The sequence below is a fragment of the Pteropus medius genome, unplaced genomic scaffold (genome assembly GCF_902729225.1).
Source record: "Pteropus medius unplaced genomic scaffold, Ma_sr-lr_union100, whole genome shotgun sequence".
NCBI lineage: Eukaryota > Metazoa > Chordata > Mammalia > Chiroptera > Pteropodidae > Pteropus > Pteropus medius.
Window position 1 is genome coordinate 2551959 of NW_024351730.1, and position 22424 is coordinate 2574382.

General features: G+C 35.0%; 1 protein-coding gene across 7 annotated transcripts in view; it reads right to left on the minus strand.

Annotated features, from left to right (window-relative positions):
* Positions 1-22424, minus strand: part of ATP8A1 (ATPase phospholipid transporting 8A1) — a 216589-nt gene that overhangs the window by 160708 nt on the left and 33457 nt on the right. For 6 of the 7 annotated variants that reach the window (XM_039845110.1, XM_039845109.1, XM_039845108.1 and 3 more), the window contains 2 exons: positions 19145-19190; positions 3619-3659 (listed from right to left, as the gene is read on the minus strand). In XM_039845110.1, coding sequence (XP_039701044.1) covers positions 3619-3659; positions 19145-19190 — 87 coding nt within the window. Of the gene's footprint in view, positions 1-3618; positions 3660-19144; positions 19191-22424 lie in introns of those variants that run through there. The other variant, XM_039845114.1, reaches the window with a different exon arrangement.

The window sequence follows — 22424 nt, forward strand, 5'->3', positions numbered from 1 at the left end:
CAATCCTTTTTTTAAAAAAACTCAGAAACTGGCAACTTAATCTTGTGTGACAGAGAAAAGGCTTCAGGGCAGCAACTGGAAGGATGACTATTAATGTTTGAGAGCTGAAGTCTGCCCAAATGTGAATGAATGGATGTGTGCTTTGAAAATTTGTAGGTCCTTTGAGAACCATTAAAAAGCAACCAAAAAGCAACCAGAGGAGCCACACATTGAGAAAGGCAGAGAAAGAACCCTGAACTGAAACCTATTTGCACTAAGGTTTATATTATCTTGGCATGTGGATCTGACTCTTAGTTTTGGTTTATTGATTTTTATTTTTAATTGCACAAAATATTACACAAGCTAAAGAAAAGACTTGCCCCATACTCTAGCTAATGCAACAAGCAAGCCTGCTTTTCATGTCTGTCCACTTAGTGTTCAATAAACCATTTTTATACAGCCAGCCTCTTAGTGTACATAGTCCTGTTCTTTTCATTTTATGACACAGAATCCCTCAGATCTCTTGCTTGCTGCTGTGAGCTCACTGCTTGGCACATACAGTTAATAAATACTTGAATGAATGGTATAAAATTTTTCTGTGTTGCCATAGTATTTGAAATTACAGCTTTTGCTTGTCACAAAATACACCAGTGTAGAATGTTATAATTTATTTATAAAACTCTGTCCCTACTGTTAGGTATCCACTTATTCTAATTTTTCACTATTATAAATGATGCTACAATTAACATTTTTATACATATACATGTTTTCCCCTACTTTATGATTATTTTTTTGGTGTAAATTCTCACAGTCCTTTTTAAGGTTATTAATAGGAAGAGCCAAACTCCTAATCTACAGTAATATGTGAAATACTTCAAAAAATTAAAAATTCTGAAGTATAAGTGAGTTTGTTTTTATTTATTGAGTAGATAACAAATGAGACCTCAATACTGTTTAAATTTGCAACTATTATTATGCTGGATACCTACTATACTGCGTCTGATTTCATATTACAGTTCTTTTTGATATTGCCAACTTTTGTTTCCTACTTATATAATAATGATTTTAATCTTTTGTCATATTTTGTGCAAATATTTTTCATACTCTGCCTTATTCGTGATAGTTTATGTTGTATATTAGTTTGAAATTTTATATAATTAAATTCCATAGATCTTGAGATCTTGTTCTTCTCCAAATATTTATTAAAGTCTTTATTCCATTTGTATGTTTTTCAAAAACAATGTTTTAACATTTAACTCTTTTAGCCAGTTGGAACTTATTTTAGCATAGGCTGTGACTTCGATATAAACTGCATTATTTCTTGAAACTGCTAATCTGTGATTCCAACATAATTTATTACATAATCTGTTTATCAATGGTTCTTGCCTCCTTTCTTAAAACGGGCTATATTTCAGGGCTTTCTATTCTCTTTGATTCTACTCTACTGTACTGTTATACTCTATTTTAAATTTTGTCACATTTTGTAACAGATACTATTTAAAAGCTTTTACTTTCCATTTTACTTATAGTCATTCCTATACTGTTCTTCATTTCTCCAAAATATTTTTCTATTTTATCAACTATTTTTGAAAATAAGATGAAATTTAGTCATTCTTGAGGAAAAAATGGTAATTTCTCTGGGATTATGTTACATCAATACTTTTTGAACAACTGATATTTTTAGTTTTTCTAGGAACATGATGTATTTGTACATTTATGTGAATTTTTAATATCAAAGTTTTAACATTTTCTTTACCAAAGTCATATACATATTTGAAATTTATCTGTAAGCATCTCTCATGCCACTGGAAATTAGATAATTTTTCACTATATCTTTCTAACTTAATATTTTCAACAAAAGAATGCTGTTGATTTTTGAATATTTATCCTGAATTCATCATTGAACCAAATTTTATTAATTCTAATTAATTCGAATTATTAAGTAATGTCATCTTATTTTGGCCAGATGAGTTTTGGCAACACTTTAAGTTCTATTCCTCTGTATCTCAAAGTGAGATGCCTAGATAAGATGTAATGCCTATCTTCAAGAAGACTGAAAATGTTATTATGGGTAATTGTGAGCTGGTAATTTAATTTTTAAGCTGTAAATTTGAAAAAGTAAGAGTTACAGCAGTCTTGAAATAATGACCATTAGGAAAATAAGACATTTTAAGAGGTTAATGTTAAGAGTGAAGTAGTAGATGGTTATCTCTTGACTTTACAATTGTTTAGTTTCTGAGCAATTACTCTAGGTGAGAAGATAAGAAATTGATCTATCAATTTGTTAGGATATGCATTTATGTTAACTATATGACAACCTTAGTGAAGGAAATTTATAATGAAATTAAATTTGTCATACTTGATTATATTCTACCTGTCTTCTCTCTAAAATGTTTTTATCCACACATGCCAGACAAAAGTGTAAAAGAAACTTCTTTTGAAACATTGAGCTTTTTAAAAAAATCTTGTTCTTCTTAAAGAGAAGTGACTACTGCATAAGAAAAGCATAATCAAGGTATTTTCCTCTTTGTTACTTCTATGTCAGAGACCAAAAAGACAGAGTGATGAGGAAATGTCAATCCCTATTCTCGCCCCTGATTTAAAATAACAAAAAGGCAATTAATTCAGAGGGAATCCTATTCTTGGTGGGGATGCAAGACTACTATCACATCATAAGGTAGAATCAAGGGCATGGCCTCTAATCTGCTGGGAAACTCTGGAGTGCCAATAAACTGACTATGGGTTACATCTCTGTTGTCCTGGGAATCTCAGGAAACAAAGTCCCCTGGGAACGGTGTCCTCTGGGATTATGTTACATCAATACTTTTTGAACAACTGATATTTTCAGTTTTTCTAGGAACATGATATATTTGTACATTTATGTGAATTTTTAATATCAAAGTTTTAACGTTTTCTTTACCAAGGTCATATACATATTTGACTTCGCATCCAAAAGTCTTTTACCAAGTTACAAAGGTTCTTCACTTGTGGATGACTATAGGTTAAATGTTCTCCCAGAACTAAGGGAGAACTAATAATAATTGCTTACCTTTTGAAACTGAGGTCTGAAAAGCATAGGAATAACTTGGATAACACATGTTAAATTGTGACTCAACTCACTACCATGTTAGAGGTCTTATGAGCAAATTAACCTCTTGATGTTATAGAACTGATTTCCAGCTCACAAGAAGATGATATTTAGTTAGTAAGACTTTTTTATTTTCTTTAAAGAATTAGTACTGTGTAAATTTGATTAGCCACAATATATGAATGTGAAGTAAAATACATAAATGTGAAATATCAGAATTCTAATTTTTATTTTTACTTGGACAGTAGATGATTAAAGCAAAAAATTACAACACAAAACAGTTCGTGGTTAAATGAAATCTGTGAAAATAGTACTCAAAATATACCATGAAAGAAACAAAAAGTTCTAAATATTACTTTTCAAGACAATAGTTATTACAGCATATTGCAGAAATACTAAATGGATGCCATGTATGTTTCCAATACTAAATATTAAACAGCTTTCATATCAGAATCCTTGACATTTTTTTATGTTATATACAGAAATTACATCTACTAGAGTATACCTCTATGCATTTCTTCTCCTGAAACAAAATAAAAATCAATGCATACCTTTTCCCAGTGCACAATTTCCCAAGCACCATTTCTCAACACTGGAAAGAAAAAAGGTCGTATTTTTAAGAACACTTTTTACTACCCATTAAAAGCCTATTTTTGATGAAGTGATCATTTTAAAGAAATAGCTTCAAATAAATTAACCAGTAGCAATTTTTACAGGTTTCAAGGATATGTAAAATTAAATAAGGAATTAGAAACAATCAATGTACTTTTTAGACCCCATGATAACACATTACTAACAGAGGGTAACCTCGCTGATGATGTCAAAGGCTTTCTTCAGAGCCTAGAGGAATTACAGGGCTCCTCTGGAGGAGAAAGCCACCAAAATGACATGAAAAAGGGCGTGACGAGCTTAGAAACATTTGTGGGGGTTCATAATGGTGCGCCTCTGTGGTATGTGGATTGTTTTGAACTAAAAGCAACTTGAGAGAAACTTCTGCACCTTCCCTAACTAGCTAGAAGAATGTGAATTAAGGGCCTTGCCCATAATAAAAAATTATCAGAGAAAACCTCTTTTGACCTACCTGTAGGGCAGGGAAAACTTCTATTTACTAAACATCTGCTCTTCTTACATCCTACAATGGATCCTTTGAAGCCTGCAGGGTACCTTACCACATCCCTAGTTCAGAATGTCTTAGATACCCATGTTCTCTTTTTGTCTTTAAACCTCTCATGCATTTGGGGTTCTTTGACTCTTCGTGCATGTGGGGTTCCCATACATATGCATGTATTAAATTTTGTTATTTTCCCTTGCTAATATGTCTCATGTCTATGTGATTAGCCGAAAGAACCTTAAAGGGTAGAAGAAAGCCATAACAGTAGCATGTTAAAAAAAAAAAAAAAAACAAGCATAGAAGGAATAGATTTCTAATTGGTTAGTAAACATTTAACATATAAACCAACAGATAAAGTGTCTGCACCTTTAATAATGCAAAAGAGCAAAAGTTTCTATATTTGGTTTATTGAGATGAAATGAAAGAAGAGAGTACCATTAAATTACAAGAGAAGGGTTGGTCTTCTTAATCTTTCATTACTGCTTCACAACAGTAACATTACTCAGTAGACCATTTTTTCCTCCCTATTATCTGTCAGTGACATATTACTGAATGCAATAATCACTAAAATATAAAACAAAAAAACGGGAAAGAATAATGTGAGATAGATAGCACAGAACTTAGTACTTAAGAAAAGGAATAAGTTAAGGTCAGTCAACAGATTATCCTGACAGTAATTTCCATGAGAGCAAAGTTAATATTTGCTTTGTGGACCACTATGTTCTCTGGAAGCAGTACAGTACCAGGCACACAGTAGCAACTCACCAAATATTTTCATAATGAATAATTTATAGGTATCAAAACATTAGATTCATTTACTTTTGATCTTAGAAGAGATGAAGCCTGAACCTTCTAAAAATCACAATGTTAATAATCACCAAAATGCTAAATAGCAAATCTAACATTAATTATATACCAAAGGTCTTGAAACTACTATCATAATATAAATTATTTTAATCTAAATATAATCTTTTTGTGCTCCAAAATTCCTTGAACACAGGGGCTGTGTCATATTCATTTCTTTATCTCTAGTACTTTATGGCACTCCTGGCACATAACACACTCAAACGCTTATTAAACAAATGAATAAATGCAACAATGAATATCTTACAGTGCATTCTGATGAATCAACTTCATTAATTAAAAAATAATTCCAAGTTGAAGAGCTAAAAGTATTCCTAGTACAATAACTATAACTACTGAATAAGATAAAGTTCCAACTTTTACTCTGCTCAGGGGTCAAGGATCTAAACCATGGGTATTTAAAATTGATCACTGTATCCTAATACACAAAACTCCAATGGCTGCAGTTTACCCGAATTGATCCCTGGAGTAAACCTGCTCCTTAGTGTTACTCTCAAATCACCAGGGGTTCAAAGCATAAGATTACAGTAAAAAGGCCCTGGGTTTAGATGCTGTCTCTGTCTTTACCTAGCAATATCTTTCTCAAAATTAGTTGTTACAAAGAATAAAGAATAAATGAGAGTACCCTGCCTTCTGATCACTTAACCCAGAGGCTATAATATAATAAAACAACAAAGAGAGTTGAGAAAGTGCTGTTCAAATCAACTATAACCAAAATTAAGTAATATTGAAAGATGGCACTAAAATTTACATTAATTTAAATTAGAAAAAAAATTCTGCTCAATAGTATCTAGAACTATTTATTGCCATTTGGTTTCTTCTGATTCAATCTCATTTTTGTAAATACTCCTCCAATTGTAATACTTGATTTAAAAAAAAAAAATCATTGTCCACGATTTCTACAATCAAGAGATGTGACATGAAAATGAAGATTTCAGGCTTATCTGGAAAGTTCAGAGGGCCAGTCACTTAAACCCACATGCAACATGTGCTTGGGACAGAGCGATGCCACTTCTTTTAATGGGAACTCACAGCTCTATCCCCACGTTCATGATTTCCTGCTGCTTTACGCTCAGTCTGCTTCCCTTACTTAGGGTACCTGCCTACCTGGTTCATGCCCTCAAGGTTTTCTTTTGTTAATCGAGATATAACTTACAATGAAATGTACAGATCTTACATGTTCTGTTCAATAAATTTTGAAAACTGTAAACACAAGTGAATCTACCACTCGGAACAAGACATAGAAACCCGGAAAGATTCCTCATGCCCCTTTACAATCCATCTTTCCATCCTCAGAGGCAAATATAAATCAGTCACCACAGATTAGTCTTGTATTTCATATACATTAAATCATACCACATGTATTTTTATACTGAGTTTTCAATCAACATATCTAAGATTCTGCTTAAAAGATGTTTCTTTCCCCTATTATACTGACATGGTCTTACGGTGGATTAATTCTTGGACTCTATTTATTCCATTGCTTAATTTGCATGTATTCACATCAATATACACCATCTTGATTACTGTAACTTTATGGTAAGTCTTGAACTAGGTAATGTAAGTTCTCCCACTTTGTTCTTTTGCAATACTGTTTTAGCTATTTAGCTAGTTCTTTGCATTTCCCTATAAATTTAAAGATCAAATTGTCATTTCTTAAGAAAACCTGGGATTTTAATTTGGGGCTCAAGTCTTTAAATTCATGGATAAGCTACATGTCTCAATTTATCTATGTCTTAATATCTCTGAGTTTTCGTAGCTTATAGTGCATGGATCTTTTGTTAAATTTATGTCTTGATATTTGATGATTTTTTTCTTATATTGTAAATGGTATTTTTTATTCCATTTACCAGTTGGTCACTGGTGGTATAAAGGAATTCATTAACTTTTATACAACGACCATATCATCCTGTAACTTTGTTAGAGTCATCTGTTAGTCCCGGCAGGGTTTCTTTCTGTTATTTCATTGTTCTTTTTGTAGCAACTTAATTTCTGTTTGCCAACAATGTTATAATTTGGGGCAGTTTTATTATGTTCATATGCCTGTTCCCTGTTCATCTCTTGATTTTTAAACTTTTTTTGCTATTATGAAAAAAACCTTTCAAAATTGTATTTTTTACTATTAAAAATGTCCTGTTGATTTTATGCCCTAAGCATTTCACCTTCTGCCAATTTTTTTATCTCTTCCGCCATTACCAACACCAGCACTTCTACTTTAAGAAACCATTATCTCTGGAGGTCTGCATTAGCCACACCACTAGTTTCCTGCATTCACTCTTAATCTCTTTCAAATTTAGTTTCTGTATAAGGACCATATACAATGATTTGACATATGTGTAATAATTATGTATTATGTATCTCTCTATATATATCTATGTATCCTTACACAGAAACACACATACAGAAGATTAGGCTACTCTTTCCTCAAAACTCTTCTTCAACGGGTTCCCCTCAGCTCATAAAATAAGTTCAAACATTTACAAGGCCTTCGATGAAGTGGCTCCTCTCTACACTCCATCACCACCTCTTACCACTCCCTCTGCCCTCTCCCCAGGCCCACACCTTTACCTGCCTCAAATCCTTTGCGTGTTCCCATGACTGGAACACTCTTTCTTTCCATCCTCACCTAGACAACTTATATGTATTTTCCAGATCTTTATCAGGGACATTTTTTGGATACCTACTCCTTTGCCATTACTCCAAATATATTAAATGAACTTCTTGCACTTTTCCTTCAGAGCACTTATCATGGTTTTACTATACATTTAGTTGAGAAAGAATTAATGTAAGGGCTGTCTCCTCCCTCCAGACTATAAGACTCTCACTGCTGTATCCCCAGTGTTACACAGGTGCTCAGCAAATACTTGTTGGATGGAAAGCTGGATCCACTGTTGTTCTTATGTGTTTGAGACCATATGAAGCCATATTAATATTCACGTAGATTTACTAAAGATACAACTCTGCTCTCATATTAAAAACAACATACACATGATAAAAAAAACATTATATAGGAAAACATTTTGGCAATTCTTCAAAAGTTAAGTTCTGAGTTACCATATAACCCAGAAATCCTACTCTTAAGTATATACCCAAGAGAAACTAAAAATATAGTTTGTATAAAAACTTGCAAAGAAATGTTCATTGTAGCATTATTCAGAAACCAAAAAGTGAAAATAACCCAAATGTCTAACGACAAAAGAATGGATGAACAAAATGTGCTATATCTACACACTAGAATATTACTGAGCCATTAAAAGGAATGAAGTGCTGATACATGCTACGACATGAATGAATCTTGAAGTTATGCTGAGTGAAAGAAGCCAGACACAAAAGGCCACATACTATCTGATTCCATTTATGTAAAATGTCCAGAACAGACAAATTCATAGGGACAGAATGTCTATTAGTAGATGTCAGGGACTCATGGAAGAGGGAATGGGGACTGACTGCTTACATGTATGGAGTTTCTTTTGGGGGTTGATAAAATATTCTGGAATTAAATAGTGGTGATAAGTGCATAAGCTTGTGAATACACTAAAAACAACTGAACTGTATATCTGAAAAATAATATATCTTATGGTATGTGAATTATAACAATAAAAAACAGCTACATAAAAAGATGCCAATGAACGATTTAAACATTTGTTAAAATAAACTTGTCAGTTTAAAAGTTACTGAAACAATACCAGTTCGAACAGATGGAAATGGTTATGTGACCATTAGATGCACTAACATGAGTGTCCTCTGATGTCAGCTCAGGGCCACTCCTTCCAGCTCTCTAATCTAAACTAGCCCTCTTTGAAATGTTTCCACTTAGCAGATGTTAGTTCACAGCTAAAAATATCCCTGAACCACTCTACTGGGTTCTACTTCCCAGGACAGATGTATCACAACAGCTTCCCCAAATCAGCAGACCATGCCGGGGAGTCTTCGCTCCACTAAGAAGGGTGAAAGCCAGTGCCACTTTCATGGAACAACTGAAAACAATCCTCTAAACCTGCTTCACTTCTCTATCTTCCAAAGCTGCTCATTTCCCCTCAACCTTGCTTCCATCATGTCCCTGCACATTCGAGCTTCTTTACCTTCTCCTAACAGACCTTTCTGCACTTCCCTCTCTCTATCAACCTGTCCTCCTACTCTCCTACTCTCCTAGGGGACCTCTGCCTTCACCCAAACATACCAGCTTCTATATCACTCTCCACCCAAACGTTTCTTCTCAATTTATCATTGAAAAGATGCACTGGAAAATGTGGCCTGCTGCAAAAATTTACATGTCTAAGAAACTTTTAAATACGTAACCAGTCAACAATATTTTCCATCAAGCTATAAAACCAATGTGTGTTTATAACAAGCCAAAAGAGGTATATAAAGGAAAAGCTGACATTCTCTCCCCATCTCGTGTCACTTTCTCAAGGTAAGGAATACTAACTGATACATCCTTGCAAACCTTTCTCTAGATATACATGTTTCTTATATGCACTTTTTTCCTTTCCTTTAAAAATTTTATTTCTCTGCAACTTGGTTTTCTACTTAACATAGATACTTTTAGGACAAAGCACAGATACTTATCTCATTTTTAAAAAATAACTCATTGTATGGTGCATCCATTTCAATGGGTCAGATAACTGAATGGACTCACTAGACTCCACAGGATGTATTCACCAAAGCTTTAATCAAAGTAGAAGATATGGTACAGTAGGAAAATAAAAAACCCAGGCAAGCGTCAGGAGCCTGGGAAACTTTTAGGCAGGGTTCCCCGGGGTCCGCTCTCAATTAAGCTAGAACATGGATTTTGAACCTCTGTGATATATACAATAAATCTTAATTTCGAGAAGCCTGGGAAAAAGTTTCCAGGTGGTGTTTTATACCGTTTAGTCAATTAGCCAAGCGAAACTGTATAACATGTTAAACCAGGTAAGCCATCAATCTATATAAATCCATAAATTAAGTACAGAAGTTGGTGTTGGACACCGCTCTGAAGTTTCTAGCCCAATACAGCACACCATAAATCACTACCTCGTCCACCTGGTCCTTATCCTGGTCAAGGTTCAGTGTCACATGTCCAGAGGTCCCAGAGATAAGCACAGAGCTCTTAAGTTCAGCTGTGAAACAACTGTTTTATTTTTTTTAATTTTATTTTTCAATTAGAGTTGACATTCAGTATTATTTTATATTAGTTTCAGGTGTACTGCACAGTGGTTAGACATTTATAATTTACAAAGTAATCCCCCTTGATTAGTCTAGTACCCACCTAGCACTATATAGTTATTACGATATTATTGACTATATTCCTAATGCTGTACTTTGCATCCCTGTAACTATTTTCTAACTACCAATTTGTACCTCTAAGTCACTTTATCTTTTTCACCCAGTCCCCCAACACCCCCTCCTATCTGGCAATCGCCAGTTTGTTCTCTGTATCTATGAGTCTGTTTTTATTTTGTTTGTTCATTTATTTTATTCTTTGGATTCCACACATAAGTGAAATCATATTGCATTTGTCTTCCTCTAACTTATTTCACTTAGCATAATGTCCTCTAGGTCCATCCATGTCATCACAAATGATAAGATTTCATTTTTTTTAATGGCTGAATAATCTGCTATTGTATATATGGCATATTGTATATGCATGGCATAATTTCTTTATCCAATCATCTATTGATGGGCACTTAGGTTGTTTTCATATCTTGGCTATAGTGCTGCAGTGAATATAAAAGTGCATCTACCTTCTCAAATTAGTGTTTTGCTTTTCTTCGGATAAATACCCAGAAGTGCAATTACTAGGTCATAAGGTATTTCTATTTTTAATTTTTTAAGGAACCTCCAAACTCTTTCCATAGCAGCTGCACCAATTTGCAATCCTACCAACAGTGCAAGAGAGTTCGCTTTTCTCCACATCCTCGCCAACACTTGTTGTTTGTTGATTTATTGATGATAGCAATTCTGAAAGGTGTGAGGTGATATCTCATTGTGGTTTAACTTTCATTTCTCTGATGGTTAGAGATGTTGAGCATCTTTTCATATGTCTATTGGCCATCTGTATGTCCTCTTTGGAAAAATTCCTATTCATATCTTCTGCCCATTTTTAACTTGGATTGTTTGTTTTGGTACTGAGTTGGATGAATTCTTTACAAATTTTGGATATTAACCTCTTATCAGATGTATCATAGGCAAATATCTTCTTCCACTCAGTAGGTTGTCTTTTTGTTTTGTTGATGGTTTCCTTTGCTGTGCAAAAACATTTTAGTTTGATGCGGTCCCATTTGTTTATTTACAACTGTTTTAAACAACAGCTATATCATAATGTATTCAACTATCCTCCTCTTGGCGGACATTCTGACTTCCATTTTTTCTACTACCTCAAACAACACTGAGATATATTTACATGTTTATATTCTATGGGAGAGGATCTCAAAAGGAATGTTGCTGGCTCCAGGGTATCTGTGTTTGTACTTTTATCAGATATGACCAGATTATTTCCCTAAGAATCTACAGCAACTCAGTCTCACTAGCAATGTATGGAGTTCCACTGACTATAAACCCAACGATCACAAAGTGTAATCAATCATTTGAATTTTATCAATCTGATGGGTATTTGGTATTAATTCTGAATGTTATAGTGGTCTGGATTAATCAAAGTGCAAATTCCTTTATGTCCGAGTTAGAATTCTACCTGAGTAGAGTAACAGTTCTTTGAATATACTACAGAACTTTGCTACTCAACAGGTGGTTACAGGCACCTGCAGCATCAGCATCACCTGGAGGCTTATTAGAACTGAGAATACGCAGCTCACCCTCCATTTCTTCTGTTCTTAAAATACCAAACCTGAACCCAGAAATAAAGACTGGAAAAGCAAAGTGTCTTCAAACTTGAGGCTAAAGCCATCTTAGGATATAAAGAACAATACAGAATTCTGGTGAAGTTAAAAATTGGCTCACGACATTTAACAGGTTTCTGTACAAATCAAGGTTTGAATACTAGCTGAGGATAAAAGTCAATCATATAATTCATTGTTGTCTTTACTGTGGAACTGGTTCCTAAACACCCAATCATAGAACAATTAAAATAAACAGTATCACATGTTATTATGCTGGTGACTGAAATAGAATCCTAGTTATTTTCAATCACTGATCTCTGCTGACCTAGCTCAACCCGCTCTAGAGGAAGCAAGAAATGATGCTGGGTCTTTTGCTGAGCTTTTAGGTTCCTTGGGCCAAAAATACACTGACTTTACACCTCCAGAGTATAAGAGTTCAAGAAAGTAAGCCCTAGAGGAGAGGATTAGTTATGCTTGGTGAAGGAGAGACAGAGCAAGCTATGGACAGAATTATCAGAATGGCCTATCTTATGGTATTTTAATAGCTCATTCTTTCAATGCAAAACTCTTCTGCCTTTTCCCAGCTAAAGGTTCCACACTGTTTAGTTAGTTTGACAGTAGGCTTAGGACAACTCAGATTTTAAATACCTCAAATAAAAATTGTTTTTACTTAACAGCTTTGTTGTAATGGGTTTCTCTTTTGAAATGAAAACATTCTGTTCGAATTTAATAGTTATTCCCTAATCAAAGGTTCTGTAGAAACTGGCAGTTGCTCAGGACTTAATCAAACATTGCACAGGTGGAGGTGCTCACTAAGAGTTTAACAAAGGCTTCTCTGAGAGAAAGTATCACCACCGCTATCGAATGGCCTTTCGCTGGGGCTATTACTAAAAGTCATGGGGTGCCGTTCTTGGGCAATCAGGCCACTTCCTGAAGTGGGTAACAAGAGTCAAGTTATCCTAAAGGACAGTGGGAACTACTGATGTTACAGAGGACAGAGAAAACACGGGAACAAGCAGTATGCTCTGATTCTCATCTGGGGGTAAGCACTGAAGAGGATCTTTAGCGCATTAAGAAGGGTAAGAGTGCAGCTGAGACTGGTTTCAAGCTGGGCAAAGAAGGAAAACCAACATACCCATACTAAAGCATCAATTCATTCACTATGTAGACCCTTATTTCCAAAGACAATTTTAAGGCAAAGACCTCACTGGGGCAAAAACTGACACTGCACAAATGTTTTCCTGCCTTTCAAGGTCAAAGTAAATAAAGTAAACAACGATCTGCTTGGAGTCTACTGACACAAAAACAAAGGAAATTGCCTGAATTACCCTCTCCTCTTTATTCTCTATGTGCTTATTCAGTTACTTGATACTACTTCTATCACCTCACATTTGTAACCTTTTAACAATGGCCCATACCTTGCCAGGCCCACAAACTCTAGGGGCGAGTCTCAGAAGTTTCTCTGAGAGAAAGCTGGTGACCTACGAAAAAGATATGGGTCAGCTGATGCAATCAGGGCTCAAGGGTAAGCAATTCCCTTTTCTTGAAATTTTTTGCTCAATCCTGCTCACAGTCATGAATCATTCACTTTTGCCTTTATTTCATGAGAAATTTCTTGAAAGAAAAACCTCCCTCCACTGCCTCACCAGTCATCCCACCATTCCTTACGATCAATCAGGCTTCAGCTTCCACAACTCCACAACTGCTTTCCAGGTAAGCACTGAACCCAATGATGAAATGCTACTTCTTAAGTGCTGTATTGAGTGAGCATTGCAGTCCTGATCTCTTAATTCAGCAGAATTTGGCGTTTGACAGTGTTTCCCCTCCTTTGCCACACCCAGTTGGATCTAGACATTGTGTATTTCTCTTTGCCTTCTCATAGTCACTGCCCTAGATCCCCTCCCTAATTAATCAAAAATTAACTTCTCTCTGTGCCTCATCCCACCCTCTCCCCATACCAGCTTTCATATTCTTCTTTTAAAAGAACAACTAGGAACCTAGCCATACCTTTCAATAATTCTCTCCAAGAGAATTCTCTTCATCCTGGTTTTCAAAAGTCTACAAAATATGAACCTAACTTGCCTTCCTGTCTCTGCCCATTGCTCCCTGACATATATCCTATGCTCCAGGCAAAACAGACTATTTGCTACTCTCAGAACATACCTCATGCCTTGCCACTTCCTTCCAGATCACCCACTGCTACCACTCTGACAGCTCTGCTTACTAAAATCCCACTCATCCTGCAAGAATCTGCAAATGACATTTCTGAATACTCGCCTTTCTCTTTTTATTCCCTTTCATTCCCTAGATTATAATTTTCTATAGGGCAAGAATGAAGACTGGCTGCTTTCTGCATTTCTGCACTGAGTCTTACAAAAGGTAGATACTCAGTAAAGGCTGTTATTTTGATATTCTGAAGTGTAATAACAAATGTTCTAACTTTGAATCGCCTGTTTTTCCTTTCTTTAACTACGTCCCTATATTTCCTCAGTGGCTTTTGCTCTTCTGTGTGCAACTTTTATTTACAGGACAAATGAAAGGACAATCTGGGATTATATTTCCTCCCAAATAAATACCTCCTCTCCATCCACAGCTGTTGTTGAAAATATCTAATCAGTTTAATTTATTTACTCCTACATATCTTTGTAATAATTTGAAAATATTAACGATCTTATAGGTATCTGAAATTATTTAGGTCATATATGTACTCAGTTTTAAAACCCAACTTTTAAGATCATGGAAACAAATACTTTCTAAGAACTATTTTCAATTAATTCGATGTACATGTGTCACAGCATATGTACAGGACCACTGAGTAGATCAGATGCAGAGATCTCTCCAGGGAGACAAAAAGGCAGCACATCTGCTTTTTTCATAAACCAAGAAAGAGGTGTTATTTTAAGGCCCTTAGCACAATACAATGGCTCCTTTGTACAGCACTGGGACGCATGGAAGCAGATAGATTCAGCCTTGTTAGTAGGTCATTTCAGGCCTAATAACCTGAAACTCATTCACCCCACACCGACTTAACATCTTTTTCACCAAGGACTTTAAAGGCAAAATGGTTTCCAGTGGGAGATAAGCAGCTATGTGCCCAGCAGAAAAGTAGCCTTGTTAGTGGCTATCAGCCACTACCAACTTAATTCATTTCCTAAAAGGCTGATGTAGCTCTGGGGAAGACAGACGTCGGTGGAGATGAGAACTTATTATTTTTTGCTTCGTGCCTAGTTTAAAAGAATTCCATGTTGTCATTTTTTAAATTAAATTAATACAGAGCAAAGTCGCTTTATTAAAAAAAGATTTATTCTAATCTAATGGCTAGCTAGTATCATAATAAAACAAGGTACTAAACAATCCGATTGTAATAAGGACAGCCCTCATATGACTACAGCATCAAAGCAGATGATCGGTGTGCTGTCACATGTCACAGCCATATATCTCTCACACATGCTCACCTGCAGAATGTATATATATCTGAACAGAGAATATATCTGAACCTGGGAATTTTAAAAAAGCAAATCTCAAAAAAAGCAAATCTATTTATTCCATTAGGAGGCATTTTTAATTTTCCCAAATATCTCTCATAGTCTCTACCTGAAGTCTATCCTTGCCCAGGCCTCCATATTGTGATTTGTATGTGAAACTGTCACTTTACTTGAAATACTGGCATGCTAGCCATAATAGCATTTTGTAAAAATAAAAGCACATTTTTACAATTTAAAAAGAACTAGCTCAACCACAATAAATTTATATGGGGATTGGCTCCAATTTACATATTATAATAATAATTACAATTTTATAATTTACAAATTCCTACATAGCCAAATTTGGCAGAACAACCCAGTTTAGGGAAAACAATGGGTGACTGCTTCCAGTGTGCACAGACTCATGGATGAGGGTATGTCAAACATGGTTTAAATATTGAGGGAAGAAATCAGAGAAAATGAAGGTAAGTTTCGATGCAAGGAAACCTGGGGCTCTGGGTAATAGAATTGATAAGCAGACACACTACTGTGTTCACAGGAGGCAAAGCAAGGTAAAATGATGATGTAATGACTTCATCAGAGAAGGTAAAGAGGTGGCAAGAACTTCTGCCAATTAGTGTTTTATCAAGGCCTGTGAAAGTCTGAGACACAGTGTTATGAAAATATTGCTTTTTATCTCACTCATACCCCAGATAATGAATTTTCAAGAAGGCTCCTTTCATGTCTAGTCTTTTTTCCCTTCATTATCTGTACTCAGGTATCTATACAGAGAGCGGTTCATCTGCCCGTTCATTTGCCATGCACGCACAGAACACCTGCTAAGGACAGACACCTGGGCTGGGAGCTATTGGGAACACAAAGATGAGTAACGGGGTGGGCCTGACCTTTGCCGTGTTCCTGTCTAGGACATATACACCATCACACAACAAAAATACAGAAGCAAAGAAAGGTGGTAACAATTCACTGGGAGGGATGGACAACAAAACTCATCAAGACTCACTTATACTCCTTAACTTCTCAGCATCAATTTTCTCTACTCTCCCTCAACAATTCAGAGAACAATATAAAATTGTGAATTTGCCAACTCATTGAACCATCTACCTAACCAACTTATATATGTCCAAGAGAAGAAATAGGTTGTTTTTCAAGTGTTGATGATAGGCTCAAAAATGGAAAGTTCCAAAGTCCTGACTTAGGTCCAAAATCCATTGATCCAAAATCCAAAATCCATGATCACTGACTGAGTTCATTAACTAGTGAAAAGGAGGTATCAGACAGGTACCAGTCTACATTTAAATGATTTAAAATGCTGGAAATAAAATTATGAGTTTATATTTCTGAATTTGCTACGGAGTAACAGAAAAAGGTCACCCTCTAATGCCTCAATGCAAAATAAGGAGAGAAAATATTCAGTGCTCTAAGAATATAGAAATGTTAATATTGGAATCTAAGGAAAAAATATCTTTTTATACATTATGTGGTCTTGGTAAACATTTAGAAATTGAAAATTTAAGCTTACTATTTCAAATGTCTGTCAAAAATACCTCCTTCCCACTCCTACACCTACTCCTGCCTCAATTCGGGAAAGCAAGTTGAATTTCATTCTGATCTAATGACAACAGATGGCCTTCACATTAAGCAATCTGAGTTACCTGATAGCAAACAGTATCCTACTCAAACATTTGTTATCTCCTACCAACTGCAAAATCAAAAAGATGGCCAATACCCTAACTGGGCAAAGAAAAAAAAGATCTCTTAGAAAACAATTTCAAGTATCCAACTGCAAGCTATCATTTCTTAGACATGGAATTACCAAGTATCTTGCTAACTAAAATGGTTTTTATAGCTGTCGAACCCTAATATTTTATTTTTGACACGAGTTTTATATACACTTACTGTAGAAGCCTACTTCTCACTTGCTTATTCTTCATGTTTAGCCATAGAACTAATCTTGTCAATCCAGGATGAATTGATGAACCGAGAATAATAACCAAGAAGGAATATTTTCTCTGACTAGTAGACAAAAAGGAGTACTTTTGGAAGTAGGTAAGTACCTGGGACATCACAGACCCTATCAGTTCACAGTGTGGTACCTGAAAGTCATCACACTCATGACAGCTACTCTTTAACGGTACAATGACTTCTTGGAAATAAACAACTGCCCGTCCCTGAAGACAGAAGCCCTCTGCTGAAAACCCATTATGAATTGGAAAGATAATTACATATTTTTGATTCAAAAGCTTTTACTGAACATTCTGAGCAACATGGCAACAAATGCAAACACTGCATATTGCCAAAAATATCAGTACCTGCAACCTCTGGGTTTTTCCCTTTCAGTTCTTATGGTTGTCCTTTTCCACCTTCTTGGAATAGCTTTGTTCTCAGACTCTTAACAGCCCCCTACTCCAATTCCTTCTGCTCCCCATCTTTAACCTGTACGTTCGTCCTGCCTCTTTTCGGCTTGTAAATCTTCAACAGCTATTCAGTACACACAAGGAAAGTTGGAATATCCTTGGCTTCGCCTTCAAGGCTCTGTAAAATTTGACTCTGGCCTACCTTTTTCATCAGGTGTTTGCTTCCCTTGATCTCAATCTTCTTCATTTGGTACTCTGATGATGTTTCAACAAAGAAATCCAACAGCCTTCTTCGTCTCTGCTCGGAATAACCTGTCCTGCTTTCTCACTCAACCCGTATGTAATGTCTTCCCCATGTACCTCTGCTCATCCAATATTTTCCCAAAAGTTCAAGATCTAGCTCATTACCCCACAATTTTCTCTCCTATTGAATTCATACAGCATTTGACAAAGGAACCATTATTTGCCACAAAAATCTAGAGAGACCTTGAGATCATATAATCTAAGCCCTTTCATTTTCCACACAAAATCGTCTTTCTGCTTTTATATAGTTCCCATTTTATATTTTTTCTTATGTCCCACAGGAAATAATATAATCTCAGTAAATATTTTGACACTCTAAGAAATGTTGTTTCCTCAAAGGTATCAAAAATTAGCAGATAATCCCTTTGGTGGAAGCAGGGCATTTTGATAGAGTCCCATAAAAATCACAGCAATATAAAAATACTAATTATCAGCTAATGGCAGACATGTCTGATCTTTATCACGTCAGGAAACTTCAGAGAGCGATGAGACTCTCAGATGGGACGAGTTCAGGGATGGGACACAATGTCTGTTTTGCATGTCCCTGTGTATTTCTTAAAAATCTGAGAGCATAATGGTTTATTTGCTTGTGTTGAAAGTCATTTTGTTTTTGGCTGCATTAAAATGAGACCCACAACAAAAAGCCATCTCAAAATGCCATGCACTTCCCAGAAGCTGGCCTGGCTTTAATAATTTTATTTATTTCTGGAGCATATATCATCTGCACGTATAGTATAACTAACTCAAAGTGCTTCCAATATGTCTTTTATCCATCAACATCACAGCTGATTATTTTCTATAAATCTCTAGAGTAACTTCTGCAGCTCCCAAACAAAATACATTTTGCAGCATTTAACACTGTCAAAACTGCAGATTTTATGGACAGTACTTAAGAATATATTGCTATGAGGTACTTAAATATATTAAAAATGTTACTTTTTAAAAGTATTACCACTGTAAATCATGTTAATGCAAATTTAAGTGTCATGCTAATAAATGCTACAAAGCAAGAATCTACCCTGAAACAAAAACTTAGGAGGATATACAGTATTTTCAATTGAGTTACACTTAATTGAAGTGATCTGTATATATTAGTATGACTGTATTTGACAGATATGAGAAATAAAATATAAAATTCCTACCTTGTGTCTGTTTCTTGTTCACTGCATTATCGGCTTTATGTCGTTTCTAAATTTTAAAAGCAAAAACAAAAACTGTGAAAAAGTGAATAAGAGCAATAAAATAAAATAGTACCTACAACAAAAGCAATTTCTTTAACTTATGTTTCTCAAGGCTTTTATCGTTTCACATCTATATCAATGTTATAAGTATGCCCAGGGTGTGGTGATGAGAAGAATCAGCGGGTACTCAGGAATTTTAAAAGTGAAAAGCAATCCACAGCATCTTTACACAGTTGTCCTTTTCTGAGAGTACAGGTGTGTGGTTTCTGGAAGGACCTGACATTAACATATAAGATTAAAATTTTAATGTACTAGAAGAGTTTGAGCTGAAAGGCTGACTTACCATTTGCTTAAATAACTCTCTTAAAATAGAAAATTGCCCAAGAGAATTACCTATAGCTACCATTTTAATAATGGTACTGAAATATTTTCAACTTATGAAATTCATTATCTAATTAAGCTGAGTATCTCCTCTATAACTTAATGATGTACTGATGTCTGTCAATGACTAGAAACAAATACATCTACATGTGCATAAAACCTCTTTTATCTACTGCTCCCTAAAAGCTGCCTTCCCCCCAAATCACAAGCTACTGAATCACATGATCCTATTCTCTTTCCTCTCAAAAAGCACTGAAAAAAAAAAATTAAGTGGTAAACAGGTGAGTTAGTCAAAGTCTAGATGAGTGAGTTTAGAGTTACATAAGCCAAGGTTTTATAGCAGTAAGAAAAAGAAATGAAAGGTCTAAGAAAATGTGAGAATTTGATTAACCAGGGGAAACTGTCTTCTCTGTGGTTCAATGAAAGGTTTTCCATGGCTTCCATCTAAACTTACAGCGTCGAGTATAACACATCAGCCTCCACTGGTGCTGGAGAAAAGTGTAACTAATTCTGCTCAAAGATTCTATCATCTAAAACCCAATGTCAGATTAGCTGCACATACTGGACAATAAGATGAGTTAGAACCAATGTAAAATCAATGAGCTCCCAAGTTTTCCACTAAGAAGAAACATGGTTTTAGAACCACAGTGCACATATGAAAACACTTTCCAACAGAAAAGCCTGGAGTTGTGGATTAGCACTGCTCCAAGACATAGCAGCACTCAGGAGGAGTGGCACAATAGCTGGCAGTATGAACTCACTTCATCCAAACAATCAGCCACTGAACTGCACAAAATGCAAATAGAACATTCAAAATGCCTCTGTGGAAGGCTTGCTGAAAATAATTCTTGCCACATCCATATGCAGAACATACTACAATTCTTTCTCAGAACAAAATCTTCACTAATAAAAATGTAATAATGTAGACTTTTAATAGGAAAATTATTCCTTCCAAAAGTAAGCACATGTTTTGTGAGCAAATATTCTTAATTGAAGTTTTAAAGTTTTTTAAATTTGTACCATGAGTAGGGCATATTTTATAATTCATAAAATTCTAAAATACTCATTTTTGTTTGTTAATAAAGATCTTGAGAAAATTAAAAATAATTCAAAATAAATTTTAGTCCAAAATAACAATTCAAGGTAAAATTAGATATTCGAAGAGGTACAAATACACATTTATAATATATAATAGATTTCCAACAGAAGACAAATAAAAGCTAATTAATGAAACATTCCACTTCAACAGGAAATTTAATCTTAGTGAAACCTAAGAAGATCCTGAACATTATTTTCCATCTCCAGAGAATTCTTACACAGGAGCATCTCTTACCTCAATCGTCCCACAACAGAATAAATTAGATTACTTATAAAGACACAATTGTGTTGAATACACATAAGGACCCACCCAGACAAGCAGATTCTAATCTTATGACTATAAAAAGAAAGCATCTTTGTATCCTAAAGAGATCATTTTTCCTTCTAAAATAGTTCAGAAAAATTAATATAGTCAGTCTCTGAGTTCAAATACCTCCACTGTCCTGTAATCAGAATTCATTTAATACCACTGAGAGCTAATGAATTATGTAATATTTCTGATATCTGATTGACATTTTACCAATAAACTGTACTGTATAAATAGATCCATGAACTTTAGAATATTTTACTATGCAATATTAACCAATCCTTTCCTGAGAACTCTCCCTGCCCTAGGCATTTATTATCATATCATTGCCCAGGTATTCCACCTTGGCCCCTTCTTTGTCTCCTTGCTTGTAATTCAGTAATAGAACTCCTTAAGGCTTACTCTTTTGCCCTCTTTGCTTCTCACTCTATACACTCTTAGCTCATTTATACCTATAATTTCAATGATAACCAATACATAAATATAATTATCCAAGACTCTCATCTGTGCTCCAGTAAATTACATCCAGTTGCTTCCTTGACATCTCCCTCTGGCAGTCTCAGAGTTATCTCAATCTATGTCCAAAAGACAATCTATGACTTTAACCCCTGAGACTTGATCCCTGTCTCAGACACAGAACCATATACCATCCACTCATACAAACCATGAACTTGAAAGTCATCCTTGTACCTCTCCCTCTCACTCCTATCCAATCCATTTCTTTATTCATAAATGTTTACTAAACACTTAATGAGTGCCCGACCCTGTTACTACAGCTGAGGATACAGCAATGAACAAGAGACACAAACTCTTGCTCTCATGTTTACATTCTAGTGGTTGGAGATAGAATATGAATAAAATAAGTAGAGTATGTAGCATGTCAGATGGTGATAAATCTTGTCAATTTTACTCCTAAGTATACATTAAATTCATTTTTTCCATTTCTCTTCATCTCTACCATACCACTTAGTCTAAGATATCTACATTTTTTCATACCAGCTACTAGAATATTCTTCTAATAAGCCTATTTAAATACTCTGTTTTCCTTCCAATTAATTTTTTATATTTTAGTCAAAAAGATATTTGGATGACAATGCAGTTAACATCTGTTCAGCACTTACTAATACTCAACACTGTCCTAAGGACTTCATGTGCATCATTTAATACTCATAATAGCTGGTGTGGTTATTTGATTAATGTCTGTCTCCTTTACTAGACTGCAAGCTCCATCATGGCTACTTTTACTCATTAGGCTATACTCAGTATTTGATCTCTGAACATTGTAGACTTTAAAGAAGTATTTGCTTTATAATCAATAATGTTTATCAGTGTTTAAATTAACAAGTTCATAGTGAAGAAGGCATGTTTTTGTTAGTGGTGAATATTAATTTAATAAACAACCTTGACCCTTACTATAAGAATTGGCATTTGACATGATATATTTTTTTAAACTAA